The sequence below is a fragment of the Eptatretus burgeri genome, chromosome 3, assembly GCF_056783735.1.
Source record: "Eptatretus burgeri isolate ZD-2024b chromosome 3, Ebu_testis_v1, whole genome shotgun sequence".
Classification (NCBI taxonomy): Eukaryota; Metazoa; Chordata; class Myxini; order Myxiniformes; family Myxinidae; genus Eptatretus; species Eptatretus burgeri.
Genome location: NC_140963.1, coordinates 117,154,601 through 117,169,877, shown reverse-complemented (window position 1 = coordinate 117,169,877; position 15,277 = coordinate 117,154,601). Strand labels below are relative to the sequence as shown.

Here is a 15,277-nt window from a genome sequence, read left to right as displayed (position 1 = left end):
CAGTATAACAGCATGCTGGCACTCATTTTGTCGACCTCGGAAGGATGACAGGCCGAGTTAACCCCACCTGGTATTAATTCAACTGCTGAGAGTGATTTGAACTCAGGACCCTAGAATCCCAAGTCCACCACTCTAACCATTAAGCCAACACCAGGATGTGGACAGATGACATTTAAAAAAAACAACAGCCAACTCCCAGGTCGTCAGCGTCGCTCATATGCAGCATGTGGCTGCGGGTAGCATCATTTGCTGGGTGCACAGCTGTGCCACTGATGCAGTACACCGTTGTGGATTCGGGCAGGAATTTGTTCATGGCGCCGGCAATATCTAGACGAATCTTCGCGAAGGACACTGGGATTTTTAATGGCCACCAATTAATGCTGTCAGAGTGGACGCTGGTTTTAATGTCTATCCGAGGGACAGCTCACACATCGACGCCTCACCTTGCTTGCAAAATACCAGGACAACAGTTTATAATGAAGCCAGGATTTGAACCCAGGCGAGACAGCTCATAGGTAAGTGTGCCTTCATCGAGGCAATCCTGCCAGCCAATCCCCTCCCCTCCACCTCAAACTGCATGCCTTCTTTTCATCAAATGTTTTTTTTTTTCTTCTTAATTTAATCACCTTCCTCCTTCAATCCATGTACATGTCAAAAAACGTCACATACTCGAGAATGACGAAGACGGACCAAGTCTTCACCATCATTTCTTAAACGTTGAGCACACAAATGTGACATACCCTTGTAACTGAAGATTCCTTGACTCTGTTTGACGTCGTCTGGTGGGATAACGGTGCCGATAAAAAAGTTTACAATTGCAGCAAGCAGAATCAGAAGCAACAGAAGTTGAGCCTGTTTGCCAGGGGAGGGTCAAGAGACACATTCCAAATCATTCAGTGTAATATCATGTAGCAGTAATGGCAAAGCATCCATATGTACCAGCAATCCCTTTAACCTTCCCTTTCAAAATGTCATTACCCACTTCACCCTTCCAGCCCACACTATTCTTTCTGTACATGATAATCTCTTGGAGAAAATGCAACAATGCATGTGTAGTGCAGTTGCAGGGAATTCTCTACTTGGTTAGAACTGCCAGGAAAGGCCAGAAAGTAATAGAATATCTTGCATCACTTAATTTAATATGAGGTGGAATGAAAAACCCCATCGTAAACATTAAAAGCAGTGAACGAAACCTTTTTGAACAAAGCAAGGTGGATGGATGTCAGTTTGAAAAGAAGAGAGAAATACAGGACCTTCTGTGTACGATTATAGAAAATCATTTCAAAGGTCATTCTCGACAATCACAATGGCTGTTGATGGCAGCTATCACATCAAAGGAAGAATGTTTGGACTTTTCCAACTGAAAACACTTAAAAAAAATAAAATAAAATAAAATTTAATCACGGGTCAACTTCAGCAGACACCTGACACTATTTCCAAAACAACCACCCACAGGGAGATTTCTATCAAAATAATCAGCTTGCTGTTAGTTTAGACCGAGTCTCTGTAAACGTACTATCACAGACGCGAGTGCAAATCGTGACCGACAACGAAACAAGCAAAAGAAGGCATCTTCGAATCACGACGAGACATGCCAGCTGAAGGTGTTGGTGCTTGAAGCAAGCAGCAGCAATGTCACTTCCACATCCACCCCACCCTCCCCTGAAGGATCAACAATGAGAAAATTAACATTCCATGCCGTTTACTTGTACATCTATGGAGCCCTTGTACCTCCATATTTACGAGCTCCCTCCAGCATTCTTTGATCTGTAATTTCTCAAATACTTTCATCGCCAAGTCTGTCTTTAAAGCAATAGCCTTTTGCTGTCACATAGTCATCATTAATGAGAACAAAAAGTTGGAGGGCAGCATTTTCCAACAACCTTGGCTTCCCACTCCATGCCAGCCACTGACACTCCAAAGATGAGGATAACAGTAAGCAGGCCAATGATACGCACATCATTGGTTTCATCCACCATCACAATGCCATAGTCCTGCAAATAGGAAAGAGGAGGTGGGGATGTTGGGGAGGGGAATGGAAAGGGGGTGAAAGGTCAACGGTTCAAGGGCATTGGGATAAAGGGGAGGTTGGAGATAAAGATCTTAATTTTTAATACAAACAATAATATATCACCATTCATATCAAGCACACAAATCAACCAGGTTACTTCAATCTGAACATCTTGCAAGATCAAATAAATACATTAAAAAAAAATTACCTCCATTACGGGTTTTCAATGACATTCACCAATCGTGATATTTCTCAATTTGTTCTTCTTACAATGACCAAGCTACAAAAGTACACTACAAGTCCTGCAACAGTAATTTTAAAGCCTTGGGAGTAAATGGTACTTTGTACCTGTTTTGCTGCATTTGAGCCTTGGGAGTAACTGCTGAAATCTAACTCTCTGGATTTTTTTTTTTTCTCTTTGGTCATTTCTCTTTATTCATTCAATTCTAGCTTTTTCTTTTCTTTTTGTTCATGTCATCTCTCATTTACTCTTAATTTCTCTCTCCCTTTATACATCGGTTCAAGGCAGTGGTGGGCAACCTGCGATCCAAGGGCCACAGGTGGCCCATCAGGCTTCTGAGTGTTGCCCACACGCATGACGAAACAACCGCTCTTTTTGACTGACGTCAGCCACTTGCATGAAATGCAAGAAGCACAACAGTTTGACGGATGGAAACCTCAGTGCTGAATTGCAATGTGTCTGCACATCCCTAATTCCTAATCTAAATGGAAAGGGGCAATTAACCTGGGGGCTCACCTGATAGAATGAAGACCCTGGTTTCACAAGACCACTTACTATGGGAGAGCTGGAAGCAGGAATCTCTACCCTCAAACCGGGAAAGGCAACAGGGCTGGATAAGATTGCAACTGAGCAGATCAAGCACTTTGGTCATGAAACAAAGAAGTGGCTTCCACAGCTCTTTAACGAATGCTTAGGCCTAAGTCACATTTGCTCTCTGGCGAGGATACAGCGGCCGTACGCCCTCTGAATTGACAGAAACGTGCGGCGGCCGCAGAAAATTTCTGAGGTGGCCTCAGGGTGTCTCTACGGCATATGGCTATATTTTACAGGCCGTAGGGTCGCCGTGGAATTATAACGCGGAGTTATAACTTTTTCATTTCTACGTTCGCCGTAGCAATTCGACAAGCCGAAAAAAAAAAACTGGTAAAAAAATAAAAATTAACCCATTCGTTACCATCCGTCTGGCCGCACGTTCACCTTAGGGCCCCCCTGCGGTCACCTTGCGTCTGCCTTGAAAATTCTATGGCCGCCGCAGGAACGCCCTAAGGTCACCGTGCGACATCAAATCAAAGACCGTACGGCAACCCCATGTTTTCGGTCTCCACAATTTATAAATACGCCGTGCGGCTCCCCAAAGAATAAAAACATATGTGACTGCTACATTGTGTGACCGTGGAAATACTGTGGCCGCCGTATAATTGCGAATGGCCGTAGATTTTGGAGACCCCACGGCCGCCATGGCAAATGTGACTTAGGCCTTAGTAACACACAAGCTCCCTAAGATCTGGAAGAAAGCCCACATTATAGCACTGCTGAAACCTGGGAAAGATCCATCCGCTCCTAAGAATTTCTGACCAATCTCAGTCCCGAGTCACACCAATAAGCTTTTTGAATGCCTGATCCTTAACAAAATTGGTCCTGCTGTCGATGGACACCTCATCCCTGAACAAGGAGGTTCCCATCCTGGCAAGTCCACAACTAGCCAAGTACTCAACCTTACCCAGTACATCGAAGATGGTTATGAGGAAGGGATGGTAACTGGTGTAGTGTTTGCAGCGTTATCATCCTACTACGAAGAGAACCACCTCCATGCAAATCCATCCAAGACACAGGTGTGTGCCTTCCACCTGCGAAATCGCGAAGCCAAGCGCCAACTGCAGGTCGACTGGTCAGGAATCCCTCTTGCACACTGTGAATACCCAATTTACCTTGGGGTAACCCAAGATAGATGTCTCTCTTTTAAGACTCACATTGAGAAGACAAAGTGCAAAGAGAGTGCGAGGAACATCGTCAGTAAGCTCACTGGCTCAACTTGGGGTGCCAGCCCACAGACATTGAAGTTAACTGCACTAGCTCTCTGCTACTTAACGGCTGAATATGCCTGCCCTGTATGGGAACGAGCTACACATGCAAAGAAGCTCGATCCCGTTCTCAATGTTAACTGCCGCCTCATTACAGGCTGCCTTAAACCAACACCTACGGATCGTCTGTATATCCTGGCAGGCATAGCCCCACCAGAGATACGACGAAGTGCAGCAAGTAAGAAAGAGTGTCAACAACAGGCTACAGATGAAAGACATCCTCTCTTTGGCCATATGCCAGCCCAAAGCCGTCTGAAGTCTAGAAAGAGCTTCCGAAGGTATGTCACCCCCCTTGAAACATCAAGCACAAGCAGGGAAAGAGTTATTCAATGGGAAGAAAGACTGAGCAACCTTCCATTAACAACAGCAATGGAGCTAAATGTGAGTGAGGCGCTCCCCCCTGGAGCAGATTCAAGCTATGCATTGTGGAAATGCCTGAACAGACTAAGATCTGGTGTTGGACGAACAAATGTCACTCTCTCCAAATGGGGATACTTCAATGACAGGGACGCTGTGTGTGACTGCGGCACTGAACCACAAACCATGCAGAATCTCCTGACATGCCCCCTGCTGGAACAGCCCTGTACAGCATCGGATTTGGCAGAGTTTAATTAAAGGGTCAGCAATGTGCTCAGCTTTGGCTGAACCACATCTAGCCATGTGTACTGCAACTGCTGTTTTTGTGGACACGATAAGTAAGTACCTGATAGAATAATGATACTGAGGAAGAAGTCAATGTGGGACGGAATCAGCAAAATGAACCAATGTTATAGCAAATACCCATTTTGGGGGGCAACCCCCCACACCCGTAAACCGCCTGAGAGCAAATTTTTAAAATAGCGTAAACAAACTTTGGTACATCACGGGTGATAAAGGTTGTGGTGAAGTTCCATCAAAATTGTCGTTTCGGAGAGGAAAGAAAATACATAATTTGGGGGGAACCCTCCCCCCACCAAAACACCACCTTGGACCCCGATGTTTTTTTAATGTCGTGAACAAAGTTTGGCATATCACGGGGAAGAAGATTGTGGTCAACTTTCATCAAAATTGTGTATGTAGTTTCGTTGGAGAGAGCAAATACATAACCAATTGGGGGTTCAACCACCCACCCCACCCCCATAAACTCCCTTTATGAGTACCGTTGTTGATGCAGTCAACACACTTTAGTACATGATGGGTGATGAAGGTTGTGGTGAAGTTTCAGAGAAATTGTGTGTGTAGTTTCGGAGAAGAGAGCAAACCTATATGGGGGGGGGGCAAAACCACCCCCATAGACCCCTTAATGAGCACAGATTTTAATGCAATCAATACACCTTTGTTTGGCATCAGATATGAAGCTTGTGGCCAAGTTTCATCAAAGTCATGGGTTTGATTCATGCGATAATGACTGTTCACGGACAGACCGACTCACTCTCTCTCTCTCTCACCTACGGACAACGCTCGAGCGCACAAGCTCACCTGACTAAAGTCCAGGTGAGCTGAAAATGCTTGTAGAGGACAGATCCAACCAGACGTCGCATTGAGTATGAAGTATTGCGAGATAATCATCAATAAATATTTATCTTACTTTTGCTATTTGAAGTTGATGACAATGTCACTATTAATTTGCAATTGGCCACTGGCTTTGACACAAATACAAATTTTTATTACAGACCCAAGGCATCAAATAGCTACATATAATTGGACAAGCAGTTTCAAATAGAGCACCTCACCACCATTAGAGCATTTAAATGGCATCAGATGTGGAAATTAATGTGAATTCTTGATCCCAGCTTTCCAGCTCGGTGACAGAAGATGCCATTTGTATTTTTGCCTTCTCCATTCCTACGCCATTTAGAATCCCGTGTGGGCACAGGCAACTTGCTGGCTCTATTAATTTATGAATGACTAAGCATTTTCTATAACTCGTTTTAAATATAGTTACGCTTATTCGTGGGGTTGTGGTTTGTACACATGCCCCATTGAAATCATGTGGCCCAATGAGATGAAGTAGGTCCAACCATGCGGTCCACTCACTCGCAGAGATTGGCCATCACTGGTCTAGAGAGAGGTGAATTCTTACAAAAAAAATTGTTGCAAGGCTCACTTGGCTACACCTGGATGGCATCCTTCTGGGAGACGTGATTCCTTCTGAACACTCCAATGCAGTACAGTATTTGGTCTTTCATTTGATAAGTTACAAGTCCCACAACAGTCTAACTTGAAGGATTTTAATTAAATTCTTTTCAGAATGGCAAAACTTAACGAAGAATGGCAAGAGAGTTCAGATTAAAAACCATGATCACGCTGCTCCGGCATATGCTCCCATACCTAACCTAACGTAATAACCATTAACAGATTTTCAATCAATAGTGGCTTGAATAAAAAGAAGAAAAGTTAGAGGAAAACAATTCAGTCAGATGACGTGGATGGTATGAGCATGTTGAAAGTTGTCTGAACTTGGCCAAGCTTCTCACATTGTGCCGTCTCTCAAGTCGAATTAGAATAACCATTGGCAGACTGAGGAATGGGGTGGGGAAGGAGGATCTCCACAACAATAGCCATTTAACTTTCTACTTGGTGACTTACCTCTCCAAACAACTGCATAGCAACAGCTATGTGTGAACGTGCTTAGAATTATAAACATGTTCTAGACAGAGAAACAAGCCTTAAACGACCAGAGGCATCACAGAAAATATGCATCGGAGAATGCAAACACCATCACGTGATAATTCAAAAGAGCTTGGATCCACCAAGAAATCCCACACTCCACCCTTTCCATGCCCCACTCCATTTTTAAAGCCAAAGCGAGTCCAACCCAACTCACCTGCAGTAGATCCCGCATAGTCTCGGCAAACCCAACCACATACATGGCCACAGCGACGGCATTGGCGAATGAAAAAATGAGGCCAATGGATCCGCCAAACTCGGGCCCAAGGGAACGCGAGATGAGGTAGTACGCCCCACCTAGAACCGGGGGAAGAGCAACGAGGGGGATTAAATATCTCGGGTCACAGGCAAAAGGAGAAGGAAGGGCATATTTTTCTATCACTACCGAAACAGTCCAACAGTCCAATCCAGCAAACAAGTCACTCGAGTGGAGAGTCGATCAATCAGGCTGAATATTTGCAGGCAAATGACATTCAATTAAACTCAAAAGTGAGTGCAGTGAACCTCATTGCATGTCCAAACACATCACAAAAGTTTATCAAGTTACTTGTCAAAGTTGATGCTGCTGGGGAGGCCACACTTAGAATGTATCAGAATCTAAAATATGAGGTGGATCAAAAAAGTGCCCCCCCGCCCACCCACCCACCTCCCCAAAGCAAAAAAAAAAGACTTCCATTCAATTGGCCTCAAGAAAAACTGCTGTGAGAAGTGCAATCCTGCCTAGAAAGAAAATGAAAAAAGCAGAGCTGTGCAGCATTTTGCTTTGTGGTCCAGAAAGGAATGGGGAGAGGCAGAAAGAGGGCAAGGGAGGAGGGGAGGGAGGGAGGGGGCAGGAATAGTCTTACTCATATTTTGAGAGCTGGTTGTCAGGTCTGTTGGCATTATGTGATGGACATTAAAGATCCTACGGTGTCCTTCACGAAGAGTAGGTGAGTTAACAGCACCATGAACAAATTACCAATTCATACATACACCTTCAGTCGAATGTCAGGTCTGGCTGGCTGGTCCGTGAAAAGCTCCCCAAAAATTAACTGATGTATATTCACTGAAGGCAAATTTTAATCTTCAGGAAATATCATGTGATATCTCTTCTTTTTTTTCTCTCTCTCTCTCGATTTTTTCTCTTTCTAAGCCCATTGTATTGTCCAACCTATTTAATCATTTAATCAACCTAACAGCTTTGTTACAATTCCTACAAGTAGAGTTCCTTGGTACTATCAAGGTTATTTGTACAAGTGGCTGGGATGAAAACAAGGATCCTTTGTGTGTAGCAATAATTGCATATTTTGAAGGTTACACAAGAGAAACATTAAATTGCAATTGAAGGTCAGAGCGATTATCTTAACTGAGTGTAAGCATCAGCCCAAAACATTGCTTGAAGAACCATTCATTGTCAAAGGATAAAGGATTTCTTGACAAACGTCATCTTATTCAGAAATGGTTTCCAATTCTCTTTTTTTCCCCTCCATTACGAATCAGGTACAATGAGAACGAGAGCAAACAGTCTTCCACACATGGTTACATCTTTAAATCGCATTAATAAGACAAAACCCAGCTTTTAGATCCAAAAGGTTTATTAAAGAATGATTGGGTTTAGGACCCAAACACAGGACAACCCCTCGAGATTTTGCTTCAACGGATTAACATTTAATTTGATGCATTAAAGGATGGCAGTTTAAATTATGACCACTACAACCACCACCACAATTATTATTATTATTATTATTATTTCTACCTTCATGTGGGGATAACCGGAGGGAACTTTTTGGCTCAAGTATTTCAAGAACTAGCTGCTTGGGCCCGACATTCAACTGGAGCCGATTTGGGCACGAGTTTGTCACTTGTTCAGGATCCCGGCGAGAACTCACCAACTATTCACGAGAGATCTTTAACATCAACCGGCTAATGCTGGCGGATGAAAAACCCGACTTGATGCTGTCCAAGTGTCCATCCGAGGGCCAACACTTTGTGAAGCAATGCTCTGCCCTGCCCGCAAAGCACCAATCCACCGGTTTAAGGTCGGGAATCGAACCCAGACTACACAGCTTAAAGGAAAGTTTCCTACCTCTGTGCCATCCTATCAGACTGCATTAACCACAACACCATGATCAATTCACATTAGTCGTACCAAGCATCGACACTTAATTTTACCCAGATTTATAAAGCAAGGCTAATATCTCAGGATACCTTTTGTCCTTCATCCACTATTGCTACTTTTCAAATACAGTACATATTTCTACTTTCTCCATTTATTTCATGAGAGAATAAATTTTAAAAAAGCAACTGGGTTTGTAATCTTCTTCGTTCGTATGAAACACAAGGCTGCGGGTTGTCATCACCAGCTGAGGGCATGGCTGTGCCACTGATGCATTGTCTTCTGCTGGTTGGGGCAGGAATTTTGAATTTGGTCAGGGTGCTAGCGATAGTTCGCCTACTCTTCACGAAGGACACAGTGGGATCTTTAACATTCGCCAAATAATGCCAGTAGACGGAACGCACAGTTAAACAGCCATCAGAAGAACGGCACCACATTGATGAATCACCATGCATGTGAAACATCAGAATGAGTTTGTAGCTGGGTTGGGATTCAGATCCGGGCTACACCATGCCATCATGTCAGTTCACTGGATTTGTTTTGAGAATGAGAGATGTGATGTCGGCAGATAAAGGGAATATGCACAATACGTATGTCCGAGCCTCTGAAAAGCAAGAGGAAATGTACAGAGTCGTACACGAGGGGTGACAATGACACACAAGAAAGCATTTTGGAGGAAGGTAGGGAACCCATCTACATCTGTAATATAAAAGGAGCTCGGTCTCGGCGTGCCTGCATCTGTCCGTCAACAATTGTCCTCGAGGGTATACCACGAATCAAGCCCAATCTGCAAATTGTACGATATCGGTGAGTAGTGTGTTGATAGATGGGCCGGTATCAATTTACATTAAAACAAAAACTCGTCCTCCATCTTCTTCTTCTTAACTCACAACAATGGTGAGTCACATCAATTAAACACTAGCTTCATTCAATACTTTTATTTATTTTTACAACACTTCCATTTTATTCATAATCGCCCAATCAAACACCATTTCCGATTATACACCACCTTTTAATGCATCACAAAGCAGGTTGCTCTACTTGCAACACAGGTGAGAAAAGAATACAGAAAAAAAATAATAAAAAGCAACTGATATTCAATAATTGCACGCTTTTTAAAGGGTGAAAGTTAATTTTTAATTAATTTTCTCTCAAGTGATGGATCTTACATTCCAGTATTGCAGAAACAAGGGGGGGATGGGGAGGGGCAAATTTAATCAGAATGGAAAAAGGAGACAGAAGAAAATGGAGAGGGCCTCACGAGAAGGTAGGGAGTAAGGGGGGGGGAGAGAGAAAGAGGGGGAAGAAGTAATGCAGTAAAATTTTGTATGGTCCATGTGGCATGGTAAAATGAAGTAAGGGGTCAATTCGAAGAGGGTGGTGCAGAGATGACATTGGTCTCAAGTATCATCTCCATCTCACCTCCTCGGATGTGGCCATTGGTGCAGATAGCAGACATGGAAAGTGTAGTCAGTACTGTAACCACAGTACTCATCAGTACGATAACCACCGAAAGACCTGCACATAACGAAAGTGCGCACGGCTCAGATTCTGAAGTTCTTGTGGATAAATAAAAGCACTCCACCAACGAAAAAAAAAATTTCAAACAATGAAATCCAAGCCCAAAATACTTTATAGACATATAAAAGGGGAAATAAACCATAAACTCAATGCAATCACCGACAGAGTCGGCATTGGTGGACAGGTAATGCACTAGAAATCAAATGGTCAGAGAAATGTATTCATTAACAAAACAGATTTCAAAGCACACATTATGATTCTGGGAGGGAAAGGAGTGGGGGAGGGTGGTGGGGGTAGTTTTCTTTGAGATGAAGTTCTGAACAGGTATGGATCACAGTCATCCAAAAGGCAAACATATTGGAATTCAAAACATTTTACTGCAAACTTGGATGGGGATCACAGAAGTGAAAGGAAGTCGAAGGCTGTGGTTATAAAAATAATAATAATAATAATAATAATAATAATGATAACTAGAAGGGCACTCGGTAGAGCGCATACCTCCACCCCATAATGCCTGATCCACGATAACATATCTGGCCCAATACATTTTTGAAATATCATGCCATTACATCATTTTTGAGCCCCATCTCTCAATGGTGAAGAATCACTTCAAAAAATTTGAGTATTCAGATCCGGATTCGGATCTTCACCAAAATCGAATCAATTTGTCGTGGTCACACACCCAACATGTCCACCAAGTTTCATTTGAATCCGTCCAAAACTTTTTTGAGATATCGTGCTATATATCAGTTTAGCCTAATCTCCCAATGGTGAAGAATTACTTTAAAAATTATCAGATCTGGATCTTCACCAAAATTGAATCAATTCTTCCTTGTCACACACCCTACGTGTCCACCAAGTTTCATCCGATCCATACATAACTTTTTGAGATATTCTGTACACAGACAGAAAGGGGTGAAAACATAACCTTTTTCACCCAAGGTGGTGGAGGAAATAATAATAAAAGGCAGACAGGACAATGTGAAGCTCAAAGCCAAAGCCACAGTCCAGTATTGTCAAGGAAACGGACTGCGGTGAAGGGGGGAAGTAAGCATGCACAAATACCAAGGTAGCATGCCAGGACATGTTAATGCATAGGCCTCAAGTGGTTTAAGTGAACAAGAGCTGGAAGAGTGAAAGGGAAATTTGAACCCCAGCCCTCACTCCCAGAAACCCATCCCTCACTCTAAGAGTTGCGGTACATGTTTTGGTTTAGCTTTGCGAGTCGAGCACAGAAAATTAAAAGTACAAAGTCGTATTTTTGTATTTTCACAATGATCCATCATGGAAGAGCGTGTAGAATAGGTCACATGCAAGACAAATAAATTAATGAACCTCCGTGAAGTAGCGCACAAACGACTCAGATGTGAACCATCTGAAAAATTACCAGTACTTTGATGTTCAGCAACTTGCACAAAATGTGTACGCACATCAACGTATAGTCGACTACCAATACAAAAACAAGGCCATTTACATCATGTCATGCAAGCAAATGCAAGGTGGGAAGCAAAATCAAATCAGAAAAACGGAGACAAGAGTGAAGAGAAAGGAGGATTGGGGCGTTGAGGAAGAAGTGGGAGAAAGTGATTGTAAGTGACAAGATTAAGAGTGGGGGGGGAGGGAAATGGAATTAAGAGGAGCAAATTGGACCTTTTGTTTGTTTGTTTTTAAAAATGCACAATATAAAGATGGCACCTCAACACAGCCATTCACAATAATCGCCTCCATGCCAAGTCTCTTCACTCTCTGCAGACATTGATCCAACACCTAGAAGATGCCTTTCAACTCCGACAAATCCCACACCCTCTCTCTCTCTCTCTCTCTCTCCGAAAGGACAGTCTGGCAAACCTTCCCATCTACTTCCTAAGCAAACCACTTGAAGAGGTTACATCACTCAAGCTTTTGGGCCTCACCATGAGCAATGATCTTCCTTTGACAGACCATGTTTCCAAGATGGCCTCCAAAGCTTACAAAGGGCATCCTTTGCCATGTAAGGTCTTTCCTTGGCCAGTCTGAACTTCTGACAATCTGTAAGACCTTCATTAACAGCTTCATAGAGTACCGTTCTCTCATTTGTAATGATGCCCATGCCTCACACCTTGCCCTTCTTGATGCTGTGGAAGGCAAGGCCATCAAAATCATTGGGATCTTCTGCAACGAAACCGAGTGTCTTGGCCTGTTACTTTCATATCACAGACAGGTTAGTGGCCTCTCTGCATTCCACCACCTCCTTTTTGGTCTTCCAACCTCTGCCCTGTCTTGGCTCTATCCCTCCCAGGTTTCTGCAGGGTGCACACGGTCCGACTTACCCTCGTCTTGTTGAACTCTCAAAATCCTGGTTCACTGCTCACCTCCACCAATTTCTCTCACCTGTGGAATCAACTTCTCCAATCTGTTTGGTCCCATTCTTCCCTCCAGGAATTCAAGACAGCTGTTTGCCACCACCTCATCATAACCTCTTCTACCCCAAAAGACCCCCCCCCCACACAGCCCCAGGTTGGTTTGCACCTTTTCTGTTTCATCCATGCTTTCCCCTTGCTCTTCACGCTGTGTTTCATTCAGCTTGTGTGCAACTGGTTCACTCCTACATGTGCTTCTCCCCTCCCCTTGATCTCAATCTCACTTCTACTCTGCTGTTGCTGCTTCCCCTTTCCATTTTGTTCCCTTCCATTCTGCTCTTGCTCATTCATGAGCCTCCATCATGCAGACAAAAAAAAAAAAGAAAAAAAAAAAGAAGTCTTACAATAGCAAGTGATCTGAAGAAAGTTCTGCTTGTGGGACAAATCCAGCCCCCCACCCCCTCTAAATATTGAAAATACAACATTACAAGTATCTTTGGCAAAATTCTTTTTAATTTGAGCACCATTCATACAATTTTAAATTAAATACAAACAAATAAATAAATGTAGCACAAGTTCTGTTCAAGACATTCTCCACACCCCACCCCCAACGTCCCCCTTTCTCCCACCTCCACCTCAACCTCAACCTATTTCAGGGGATCACCACCACAATAGTATAATAAAGTAATCCGTTCTGCAAAGGAAACAGAACTTGTAACATTAAGTCGAGTACTCACCGATTCCACTCTGACCGACAATCCAAGAGAGACGAATGAAGAGCATCACACCCCAGATGTTGAGCATACATCTAACCTGTCATGGACCATCATGGCAAATTTACAATCCATTTAAATTAATAAAATAAAATAATCAAGCTTCAATAAGCCTTAGCAATTGTTCAAAATCAAACACGTTTTCCATGAGATGCATCATCCTGTATAGCGCTGCACAACAGTGAAGAAGATTCGAGCATGTTGGTGCTTCACTCACCAAGACCCCACGGATCCAACCAAACTTTATCGCACCACCCTTGTCCCTGGTTGCCTCAATTGTCGGGCTCGACGGACCTCTTCTGCCATTCACGACATCGATTCCATCCTCATCCTCCTGCAAAACATGAGACATTCGATTGAAGAAGCACCATGGCCATGATGGAGGCCAAGTGGTAAGCACGGCCACGTACGTCACTGATGCAGTGCCCCAATGTAGGCTTGCACAGGTATTTGGATCTTGAGGGTACAGACAATAACTCACCTTTGGCTCAGCAACATACTTCAGGGGAGGAAGAGATCCACCTGCCTTTTCTCTTTAGCATGCGATGCCAGTCTATATATGCACGAAAGAACATGGTGGAGAATACCGACACGAATCTGCTGTCCTTTGACAATTTCCCTGCAGCAACTATGGACTTCATTTTTCAAAGAAATGAATGGCTATACAAAAGCACTTAACTCCCACGAGCAGAATTCACTGCATAATTGGTGAGAACGCAACACCGTGTTCAGTAACACATTTCAAACATTCAAACGGCAAGAGTAAAAGATGCACTCAAGGTTATGAGGAAGACGTGCAAGGGTAAACAAAAGGAAACTTTATGTACGATCAAAGTAAATTGATATCTGCAAAAATGATACAATTAACTTTTTAAATATTAAAAAAAATTATTATTTTTCTTTAACTCTAGAAATGCAACCAAAAGTAGAGTGGCCACAATATTTTGTTCCTCGTCCTCGCAAAAGGGAAGCAATATTTTGGACAAACGGTGAAGGAAGGGGTGGGGAGTGAGTCAAAATTAATAATAGTAAAGTTGGGTGGAGAGGCCAACCTTTTTACTCAGGGCAGTCACATACTTTATTTTTTATTTTTGTTCCCCACCCCCAAATTCCACCTGAAAAGCAGATCGGATTCACAGTCTCAATTGAAACAGACGAGTCCTGCCAATCAAGCAATATGATGGTGCAAAATGCCATGAATAAGATCAGGGGTCTCCAACGTTTTTGGGTGGAGGGCCACAAAACCAAAGTGGTGAGGGGCGGAGGGCCACACACAAAAAAAGGACGCTAAATTCCCCAAAAAAAAAAAATATACATTTTTTATTAATATGCGGAATTTTAAACAAAAATTAGTGCTGAATATATTTTTTCTTGCCAACGAATATGATAAATGAATAATCGTATTAAAAACACGTGTCTAATATGAATCAAAATCATAATAAAAATTACAGAACGCTTTGATCATTGACCCTGACAAATTGGCAGTATCGCGGGCCGCATTGTAATGTAAACTTAATATGGCACCGTGGGCCGCATAAATCCGTCTAAGGGGCCGCATGTGGCCCGTGGGCCACAGTTTGGAGACCCCTGAATAAGATGTAGGGATGCAAAACAAATCTGTGCTGTTCATGGAAACCCTCTCCCAATGGAGGCTTGAGTGCCTCAGAGCAGGGACTTGCTCCCGATAATAGATAAACAACCTCTCCGATGCTCTGGGAAACACATTCTTCCTTCTTCTCTTTGACATACGATGCCAGTCGAAAAATGCGTGAAAGAATGTGGTGGA

At 43.1% G+C, this 15,277-nt stretch overlaps 1 protein-coding gene across 3 annotated transcripts in view; it reads right to left on the bottom strand.

Annotated features, from left to right (window-relative positions):
- LOC147030804 (solute carrier family 12 member 2-like) overlaps positions 1-15,277 on the bottom strand; it is a 94,914-nt gene that overhangs the window by 67,333 nt on the left and 12,304 nt on the right. For all 3 annotated transcript variants that reach the window (XR_015056513.1, XM_085875237.1, XM_085875238.1), the window contains exons 2-7: positions 13,709-13,825; positions 13,456-13,531; positions 10,281-10,376; positions 6,921-7,060; positions 1,884-1,994; positions 741-852 (exon numbers count right to left, since the gene is read on the bottom strand). Coding sequence is in view for 2 of the 3 variants with exons in the window: in XM_085875237.1 (XP_085731363.1) it covers positions 741-852; positions 1,884-1,994; positions 6,921-7,060; positions 10,281-10,376; positions 13,456-13,531; positions 13,709-13,825 (652 nt within the window). In the remaining variant the exon portion in view is untranslated. The remainder of the gene's footprint in view (positions 1-740; positions 853-1,883; positions 1,995-6,920; positions 7,061-10,280; positions 10,377-13,455; positions 13,532-13,708; positions 13,826-15,277) is intronic.